This window comes from Antrostomus carolinensis, unplaced genomic scaffold, assembly GCF_000700745.2.
Source record: "Antrostomus carolinensis isolate BGI_N321 unplaced genomic scaffold, ASM70074v2 scaffold12324, whole genome shotgun sequence".
In the NCBI taxonomy this organism is placed as follows: domain Eukaryota; kingdom Metazoa; phylum Chordata; class Aves; order Caprimulgiformes; family Caprimulgidae; genus Antrostomus; species Antrostomus carolinensis.
In genome coordinates, this window is record NW_010308739.1 from 6,453 (window position 1) to 16,896 (window position 10,444).

The 10,444-nt window shown below is 45.9% G+C and overlaps 1 protein-coding gene across 1 annotated transcript; it reads right to left on the bottom strand.

Annotated features, from left to right (window-relative positions):
- SMARCB1 (SWI/SNF related BAF chromatin remodeling complex subunit B1) lies at nucleotides 1–10,053 on the bottom strand. Its single transcript, XM_010165881.1, has 9 exons — nucleotides 9,946–10,053; nucleotides 9,250–9,279; nucleotides 7,734–7,863; nucleotides 7,026–7,163; nucleotides 6,245–6,372; nucleotides 5,530–5,696; nucleotides 4,893–5,083; nucleotides 1,111–1,242; nucleotides 1–179 (listed from the first exon to the last, which is right to left on the bottom strand). The coding sequence occupies exons 1-9, from the start codon at nucleotides 10,037–10,039 to the stop codon at nucleotides 140–142; spliced, it is 1,050 nt and encodes a 349-aa protein (XP_010164183.1). The 5' UTR covers nucleotides 10,040–10,053; the 3' UTR covers nucleotides 1–139.
- Nucleotides 10,054–10,444: the final 391 nt, after the last annotated feature.

Sequence of the window (10,444 nt, forward strand, 5' to 3'; positions counted from 1 at the left end):
GTCAGCAGTACTGGGAACTCTTGGCAAGTGGAATGTGTGTTCCCTTCAGGGACAAAGACCCCTGCCAATCCTAGATCCATCTGGGGAGAGGAATAGGGATAAAGTCTGTAGGAAGAGCACCAGTGTCACAACAGGAGTATTACCAGGCTGGAGCAGTATTGGCCAAGCGTCTCATGCGCCTAGGAGAGAGAAAAAGAGGTACAGTAAGTGCTGTGTTACAGTCGTGGGAAGTCTGATTAAAATCTGCTGCAGCTTTGTGAGCTCTGTAGACAGGTTTATTGCCTAGCCAGGGTTCCTTGGTCACCTGAGAGTGCCCCTGTTGATAAGGCTAAGGTGCTATTTTCAGTAACAGCTTTTAGGGCACTTTTGCTCATTAACTTGGATTGAGCCGATCGCTACTGAAAACTATTGAGTCAACCAAAGCTGAGAAGCAAAATAATTATGAAACTGTTAATCAGCAATTAAAAAAAAAAAAAATCCTGGGAAAGAGCTGAGCCAACACATTTACCATTCCCACAAAGTATCTTTTGGAGAGAGTCTAGCAGTTCATTTCTATGTCACAAGCAATTTCACCAAGTAGGAGCAAGTGCTCTCAACTGCTTATCAAACACTGCTCAGCGGGTCTCTGTCAGGCAGAGCTCCTCCTGGACTCACAACAGTGCTCCCAACAGGTTGGCATCAGTCAGGTTGGAGCTGGGAGCCTGCCTGTTCCTACCTCAAACAGCACTCTACCCCACATAAAAGGAAGCCTTGTGGCAGGGTTCTAGGTAGCACAACAGTGCATGAAACTCCAGTGTTTTTGATGAATGTCTTCCTATAGAAACAAGTGCCCCTGCACAAGCAGAGAGCCCAGGGAAAAGAAAAAAAAGAAAAGAAAAAAGGAAACTTTGCTTCAAACAGGAGATGGTTAAAGTAGAGATTTTAGAGATTTAAATGTTTGTGGAGCAAGGTGATAACAGTTTAATATCCTGAAGCTAAAGGGATATGAGTTTCTGTTGTGGTGTGCAAGTTTGAAATCCTGCCAGTTGGCTCTCAGTAGAGAAGACAAACATCAAAGCTTTTAACTTAGAGACAGGCCAGAAGGAGAACTGTCTGAACGAGTGGCAGCACCTTGTATTTCTGTCCTGGTCTCTGATCTTCTTCTCCATCTCGGCATCTGTGAGGGTTTCCAGGAGAGGGCACCACTGGTCAGCATCCCCCGTGTTTCGAATAGCAATCTCCACAGTCGGCAAAGGGTTCTCACTGCATGGCGGGGCAGAAGGCAACAGAGCAACATCCATCAGTGGTCCCAGAGCACTCCTCTGGGTTACCAGCCCAGATGCAAGACACAAGGACAACGGAGCATCATTTACAGTGTTTCAGGCTTAAGCATTCATCCTTAGCCCCACCAAGTACCATCCAGTTCCCAGAAGTACACCAGGGGCTGATGGTTACAACCTTGCGGAGCCTGAAGTTTCTGGCAGACCAGCCACCACCATCTCCTTTCACCACCAGAGAAGGGTTTGTCAAAGCAGCCGTGGCTGATGCAGTTCTCTCCCACAAAGGCCATGACGTAACTGGCTGACACTGTTCAAACCCAATAAGCACAGGAAAAGTTCATACCAGTTTATTAGGGCTGGGAGTGCTTCTCCCAGAGCAGCAGCTGAGCAGGGACCGCTGCTGTTCTGCAACTCTGACTTCCTTGCTGCACTTTGCCTAGCACACCTCTGCCAGCTCTTCCCTGGCAAAAGTCTGCCTTTCTGGGAGCCTGGTAGAGGAACAAGCATTGGTCTCCCAGTTGCCATGGAAAGGGAAGTCTTTTAGGACCTGCTGTTGCAACCAGAGGCTGTAGCTACTCCCTGCACAAGCAGCAAAAGACCAAGCTCTGTCCCAGATCACAAGATCTGTTCCTCAAGAGATCTGTCTGCCCTCACCAGCTGTATAATCACACACAAAAATATTTACTGCTTCACTAGCCACTTTTCAGTAAGAGTCAACAGGAACTGACCAGGAGCAGCTTCCCAAATATTGACAGTGGAGCGGAAGCCCAGTATAAATACAGAGGAGCCTCAGAATGTAAATGTTTGCTTTGAATTCTAGAGAGAGGCTCAGCCTGAGCTGCACAAAGTGAGTGTGTGTGTGTGTGTGTGTGTGTGAGGAGCCCTCCGGCAGGTGTGCGCACACACCTGGCACCCTCCCCAGGGACATGTCCCTCTGCGCAGGATTTCCGTGCTCCTGGGCAGCCCTCTCATTCCCTCAGGAAGGAACTCAAATGCTAATCGCCATGGGAACAGACATCATCTGCATCAAAGTTATTCATCTAGAGTAACAAGTCTTCAAAGTAATGCTACAATGAAAAACTAATCCAGGGCCTTTGGTATCTGATCCTGGGGGAAGCTTTAGTCCAGTCTACTTCCAGTATTGCTAATGTCCACTAAGCAACACTCAAAACTAGGAATTTCATCTCAGCCCCAGACTGACACACATCCCAGACTAAATGCTAGATCTAAACTGGCTTTTTTGACTGGACAGTGTGGTCTCAATCTCATTTACCATGCTTAACACTGAACACCCATTAGAATTAAATGGGGGTTAGAAAGCCAGCCTCACGTGCATAACTTAATAGCAACTCAGATACTGCACTGCTATAGCCAAGAATCAGAGATAAACTGAAAAAATCCTCCATCTCCCAACCTCCAAAGTAAGGCAGCTCCCCCTCCACTGTTATTTTCTGATCAAGAGGACAGTGCTGCTGGCAGGATGACTGAGACGCACTGGCAGCTGCAGGATTCCCAGCAGAGCAGGACACTCCCTCTGGCAGGGTCCAGGCCCCTGGCAGTAGTGTCCCGGGCATGCCAACAGGGCAGGGAAACATCCTTGGGAAGGGTAACTGCTCAGGCACGTGGGTTTGGTGTGTGAGAGCATCTGTGCCATCATGTGTCTCAATGGCAAACCTCTGGCTACAAAGTGCTGCGTGCTGCCACTTCAAACACTCAGTACCAAGGTGTGAAACATCACAGCACACCATCCCCCTGGAAATCCCACAAGCACCAGCTACCTGCCTGCTTCCAGTCCTGCCCCTTCCACTGGACCTTCAGGCTCTCCTTGTTTTGTACAAAGCAGGCCAGCTGAAAGAACTGCCCTGGCTTTCATCAACTAAAAGACAGTTTCACCTCTCCCTCAGATGATTAAGAGGCATATGACTTCTCAAACCCCTAGTCCCTGGAGATATTAAGGTTCTTTTGATACATCTAAAGCAGACCCTTTCCTTACATCAGTGGAATGACTCTGGAGCAACCACCACTCCTGTGGTTTGGGAATTCAGGAACTAACCAACCACAGAACCCAAATATCATTAATCACTGTAAGGTTTCAAAAGTACTCCTTTGCTGGAAGAAAAAAGGGAAGAGGGGGGCATGTTTGTACTATGACACAATACAAGGTTTAAATTAGATGGTTTATTCCTCCCTGAACAGCTCGTGTCTATGAACTTTGTTCTGTTGGGGTTCCCTTCCTAGTTTTTGATTCTCCTGTTGCAATACTGCAACGGTCTAAAGAAGGCTTTAAATCTGCCTGTTTGAACTGGCCCTTAAAAGGAAGCACTCGGCAGTAACCATGGCCACATACCTGTTTTTAGAGAGAACAGTATGAAGCTGCAAGTATCAGTCAGCTGGTGTGGATGGAAAGGAAGAATTCACTTCCCCATCTCCATAAGAAGAGACGTCAGTGGGATGGACACACAAACTAACAGTTTCAGTAGAAGAGTTTAACACTAGAGGTATGAAATTTATTAATAGAAATGGTAAAGAGTCTCTTTCATTCTCTAATATGAACCACTCTGGGGATCATTCTAGAACCAAGTAGTTGCTGTGGAAGATTTTCAGGATGAAAATAACCTCTGGAGGAAGCAGAGTGAGACTAGTGGAAGAGCAAATAATCCAGAGCAGATCAGTGCCCATTTTCCAAGCAGGCAGCAGAAGGTTGACAAGACAGGAAACTTTTGGATGGGGAAGAGTGAGGAGCAGAGCTCACTGCAGCAGCAGCAGCTGCCCCACAGCCTCCAGCTCCTCCTAGCTTACCCCCACACCAACTCTCATTGTCCTCTCCCTAAGGCAGGACAGGGCTGGGCATGTTTCCCTTTGCTGCCCAGGGAGGTCATCCTGCTTCCCTGAACTGACCTCTACAAAACTGGTGTCAACAGCACCATTCCCTCACCTCTGCAAATACATGATTTGCTGAACTCTCAAACTTCCTCGACTGTCACCGTGACCCGAGGTCAAAAAGCCTCCCAGCACACATTAAGGGACATATACAGCCTGCAGACTCAGCAGCATGCTGAGGATAACATCAGTGCAGTAACTCACCACAGAATGCTGCACAGCACAACTGGAAACAATTACCAGGAGGAGACAAGTCACAAAGCTGACTAATCAAACCTGACACTGCTGCATTCCAGCTGTGAGAAGGGACTATGATGAAGCCAATTTTAACATCAGCCAGGGCAGGCAGCTACAGTTTGAATCAGTCTTAGTTCACAACATCAAAGCTTGAGACAGTGGATGGGGCAAGTCAGGCCAAGCCAACAAAACAGAAATGCATCTGGGGCTCAGCATTAGTGTACATTAGAAGAGGGAGACACGAGGTATCTGGTCACTGTTAATTACAACAGCCTTTCATTCTGTGGCAAAAGCTGACATTTCATCAATATCTGGTCCTGGAATGTATTACACCCAACAGGAAAAGATACTTGAGCACAAACACAAAAAGTTGTAAGGAGCACAGAACGGGTGCAAGCCACAGGGACCAGTTTCAAAGGAAACTCTCTGCATCAGGCCAGCTCTTCCAAGATTCATTGATGCAATGCTCACAAAGTACAAACACACACCCACACCAGGAACATGACAGCTCTGTACCTGAAGGCGTACGTCTTCTGATGCCAACTCAGCTGTCCCCGGATGCTGTAGGCAATAGTAGTGACAAACTCCCCCCCCAGGCCAAGCTCTGAGCACAGCTTCAAGGCAAACTTCTCTGGTGAATTCTCCTTCTCTGACATGTCCCATTCAAACTGGTCTACAAGGGAGATGTTCCCTACGTGGATGTTTAGCTGGAGACAAGGGAAGAAACAGGTCATTTGTTTCCACTCTCACAACAGTTTATCCAAGGTAATTTAACTGAGGAGGCAGAGGCTGGAGAAGAGAAGCGGAGAGGTAACTCCTAGTTCAGTGCATCTGCAGAGCTCCTTAACTGAACTCTCAATTCCAGTAGCAGGAAGACAATTCAGCTTTGCTCAGCAAGGTTCAGTTCTTCCAAAAGGACTCGACAATGCTTTCATTGAACTATTTCGTCACCTCAGAGGCTGGCACTTAAGTGTTTAGTTACCTGCCACCTTGGTTCTGTTCTCAATACAAAGGACAAAATGCAGTTTGGACGCAGGACTGGAATTAAGAGCTCCTTTGCTCTGAGGGAAGCCTTTGTGCTCTTGCCCCCCCTATAACATAACCAGAGAAACACAAATGGTTCAGCTCTTATTCTACTGACTTCCTGTATTACCTTAATAATAACTCGTTGGTCTGACTGATCCTCTAGGATGCTGTCAGTTGGGTAGGACTCAATCTGTTGTCGGATGGCAGAGGCAATAGCAGGGACAAAAGTCAGAGGATTCAAATCCAGGTCATCGCAAAGAATCTCAGAGAACATTTCTGGGGTCATGAGCTTTTCTGATACAGAACAAGAATGAAGAGACACTGTTAACTTTCTTATAAATCAACGTCTGCCACTTAAGAAATGCACAAAAATAATCCCACAGTGTGTCAAAGGGAATCCCAAACACATCACCTTTTGCTTTGTATCAGGTTTGTGAGGATGTGCACACTGACACAGGGACTTACAGCCACCTTTAGTTGCTCCATGGAGACAACATAGCTATGGTCTAACAAGCCACACACAAAAAGAAGCCATACACATTAACTGGTTGGTATTCAAGGTACCTCAGCTAACAGAGCAGTCTCAGACTGCTGAGCTGATGAACTGGTTCAGGAGAATATGCCAGTTAACCCCTTCAGATTACACGTGCACAGGAATGACTGCAACCCATGGAAGCAGCATTCGCTAAGAGACACCAGAGCTGAAGACAGTCCAAAGCCAGAGAGCTGTAACACTCTGTATACAGGGCAAGGACATGCACTCTCATGCCCCTTCTCTTTTCCTGTTCGGTGGGGGATACAATTGTATCTCTCCAGCTCACGAAACTCTCCTTCCTACATACCATTCATGTTCCACGTAAAGGCATCTCTGAGTTTCTGCCCATCAATTTCCATATCAAGTCTGATTGGCACCAGAACCTCTGGCTGGGATGCATTCTCATGGATCACTGCTGGGTCATGGTCATCAAAGCTAATACAAAGAGAACAGCGTGGTATATGCAATCAGCACAGGAGGCATCAGGCACCCCTAGGGGCAAGGCAATGTTTGTTGGAAGCGACCCCCCCACTCCAGCTCCCTGATCAGTCTTTACAGACTCCTCAACACGAGCTTACAGGGCTACGGCCACCAATACCAGTTTATCACCTTCTCCTGCACCTATCGTAACACACTCCTGCAAATCAAACAAGGAAGCTTCCCAGGATTACATTTTATCTTGGCTTCCTGAACTATAGTAATGGAAAATAAAAGTTAATCATGAGCAACAGCAGTATTTTCCATTGAATAAATTAGATCAGTTACTGGAATATGTCAGTGAAAGACAGCCTGTCCTTCACAGAGAGGGTTTGCAGGATTCTCAAATAACAACTGCTCAGCAAATCAGCAGAAAGTAGAAGGAACTCATCAGGAAAAGAATGAACCACTTTCCTGACAAAAAGAAAGTCTCCTTTCTGAGCTTTGGTTGGTCCCTGTAAGGAAGAGCCTCAAGACATACAGTTTAACTTAGAACCTCCAAATTAGCAACATGTAGGTCTTTTGCCAGAGATGAATCACAACACTAACATGTCAGCACTACCCTGTGTTGGTAACAGGTTCCACTTTTCAGAAACAGGGAGCTGTCTTACCACAGAGGGAACGTCCTCTTCTTATCCCTGCCCATGCGATTTCTGTTAATGGTTGTTGAGCACGGCACCGCATCCAGGTGATGAGAGCTGTTGGGCAGGGTTGGCACCCACTGGTTGTTCCTCTTTGCCTTCTGTTCTCTGAAGAAGGAGACTGTATGTTACACTGCAGACCCTCAGCACCACTGCTACTACTTAAGGAATGATAAAATTTTAACCTTTAAATCCTATTATGAGCTCCTGCTACTTTATTCTGGAACCCTCAACACTCTTGTTCCACATTAGCCTCTGAGAAGCCCATTCTCCAGCTCACAATTCAGCAGGTATGAATCCAGGTGCACCATTATAAATACCAGGTTCATATTTGGATTTTCTACAAAGAGACTGCTGATAAATGCACTGTCTCCAGAAGACAGTACGTGCAGAGAGTGTGTTCTGCAAAACATCTGTTACAGCTGGAATGCAGTAATTGCTAAAAGAGCTGTATCATCAAACACTTATGTTTTTCTTCCTGTTGTATGTGGGCAGTAACCCAATCCTTACGCTCTGCAGACCTTCACTTGCCCAACAGTGCAAATGTCTGTTAGCACAGACTGGGAAGCACCTCCCTGCACAACAGCCCAGGTTCATGCCATTTCTTATGCTTCCTGCCCAAGCTGACATCTTCCAGGCAGCTCCGTTCTAATCTTGGCCCTCTCCGCCGCTGGTTACCTGAGGTAGGTGGGAGGTTCTGTGCTGATAGACACTGCCTTATACTTCTCATCATTTCCATCCAAGATCTCTTCCACTTCAGAGGCCTTTAACAGCGTCACACTAGTGGCTAAAGTTGTATAACCGTGATCTATTGCCAGGAAAGATGCCAACAATTAACATGGAAAAGTACTACATAGCAGTGTGCCATTAACAGGCTGCATAGTGAAAAGCCCTCCCTGAGGCTGCACGAGGGACTAAACCAGGTTACCCAGTGGTATGAGCCTGTGCCCCAAAAGTCCTGTGGGCTTCATTTATCTTCTCGTAGACATTTAATTTTTGAGACAGGTTTTGACATGGTGTTTTGTACACAAGGGATAAATGGAGACAGCAAAGCTTTCCACTGTCATTTCTGAGCTGCCAGAAGCCTCCACTCTCCCTCACACAGCAGGCTGCTCTGCTACTGGGGTAGAGTACTGTGGTGGTTTCACTGGGCTAGCACTGAACCCAGCTCTGTCCCAGCTAAAAACCAGGACAAGTACTTGCACTGGAGTGACTGGGATCCCAGCCACAGTGCCTGCCCCTAAAGAAATAGAATCTGGTTTTGACATCCATCTAAACAGCAGCAGGAATAAATGATTTCCTTGGAGCAGGGGTGGAATGTCTTAGTTAATACATGGCAATCCTCACCACAAAGCCTAGAGAAGAAATACAGTTCTAAAGACAAAAGCAAGATGACACCTTGGAACGGTTGCATAGCGATAAAGCAAAGATTTGCAAAAGGCATAAGCATCTCTATTTTGTAGAGCTGCCCTGCTGATACTCTATTAAAAACATCTGCCATTTGTACTAGGAGACAAGACACAGAGAGGGTTAGAATTACATGAGCTTCCCTCACGTACTACCACTGGGTGAGCCTCATTCTTCCAGGGTGCAACTTACTTATAGACTCTGGTCATTTCTGTTATGAAATTTACTTAAGAAGGAAGTGAATGTTACAAAAACAGAACTTCAGGGGGAAAAAAAAAGTCATTAAATCCTCATAATTATTAGGTAAACTTTTAATTTAATGTACTTTTACTTAAGGAGAGGAAGAAAAAACCAATTCTTTCCTACCCTGAGTTGCCATTTGCAATCACATGGTTTAGCTCTGCACACCTACATCTGTGAAAATGATGTAAAATCTCTTCCACAGCCTTCTGGGAGAAAAAGCCCAGAAAACAATCCATCCTCAGGGGACTTACAGATTGGGAATAGAGAAGCAATGATCAATAGGAAAGCTGGTAAGACTTGGGGAAGGAGGAGAAACCTCAGGACAGCTCTTGCTGAATTACCAAGACCATCTGCACTTGAGAGTCTCGCTAAGGTTGTGAGAAAGAAGAGTTGAGAATGTGATCAGGATGTGCAATAAGGGCGACCACAGGGAGAGATCAGAGGAAGAGGATTAGACATTAATATAAATTGTAATAGCACCAAAGGTCACAATAGAGATTCTTCCTCTAGCACAGCTAAGAATAACAGGCAGATAAAGACTTACATCGTCTGGGACTGTGAGATCGCTGATTTTCTGTTGGGGGAAGGAAAAAAAAAGAAAAGAAAGCAAAAGGTCAGTAGGATGCTTGGAGGAAGGAGACATAAGTCCAGAATGAACCATTTATTTTTATTATGTTTTAGTCTAGAGTGTACAGCGAGTCACCTTGCTGGGAAATTTTGCTGCTTGTTACCAGTCTCCCACCAAAAATAATACCGAGGCAGCTATATTCCCACTGTGACAGTCACATCAGTGGCAACACACCACAACAAATTCCACGAGGCATCAGCATTCAGTCCCTGCAAAATGCAAAGTTCAGCAGAGATGATGCCACATTTTCCATGGGGCATCCTTGCACCATTCCTGCCTGTATGACAAAAGGGACAAAAATGCCCCTCTGTCTGTAAAAGTCTCTTCTGAAATACAGTATTGATTTTGAGACGTGGCTTTTGCTTGGTGATGAATGCAGCCAACCCCAGGAAAGCCATGCTGGGTGTTTCGATTTTAGAACATTTTTCATCAGTTGATGTTTGTTGCTAGGCTGAACCAGGGGCTACCAGTGCCACCGCTGCAGACTGCTCCCTCACTGGGGCAGCTGAAGCGTTTCGCACAGCCCTAAAGGGGGTTCTGAATCACCACAGACTGGTTTTCAAGGCAAAATTTCAGATAAACATTACTAGGAATGTTTACTCATCCTCTCACCATGTGAAGAGGCCACTATCTTCTTCCTTTCTTCCACTGTGGCCAGTCGCCTCCAGAGCGAGGGGTATCTCTTGTACAGGGAACCCCGAAACATACGCAGGTAGTTCCCCACCTACAAGAAGAAAAGTGGAGAGGTGGCCTGGTGTTCCAGTATGGCCTGGCATTCCATTTAAGAGATTTTTATCAGAAGCTGAAACAAATTCAGCTCTTTTTAATGACAAGAGGGACCTCCTAAGAGGATTTTTTTTGCTTGTTCTTCGCGATAGACTGACTGCACTGAGTGTGGCATCACACAGCACTGCAACTTTTGTGGCGGTACAGAAAGCTAAATTTTTATCAGCACTTATTTCACTAGTCCAATGAGAAAAAACTCCCCATCCATTGACAAAAGCCCATTTAATAGGAAACAACTCCATTCATTTTTATGTATTTTTGAACAACCTAACCTCTCTTTACTTCAATTTCTATTTCAGTGCTCAGTAGGAATTAAATCAAACCA

Coding starts and splice junctions, on each gene's coding strand:
- SMARCB1 (XM_010165881.1), bottom strand. CDS start 10,039: ATGTTTCGGGGTTCCCTGTACAAGAGATACCCCTCGCTCTGGAGGCGA. Junction 5,084..5,529: donor ACCAACGAGTTATTATTAAG/GTAATACAGGAA, acceptor CCTTGTCTCCAG/CTAAACATCCACGTAGGGAA. Junction 1,243..4,892: donor CAGAAGACGTACGCCTTCAG/GTACAGAGCTGT, acceptor CCCGCCATGCAG/TGAGAACCCTTTGCCGACTG.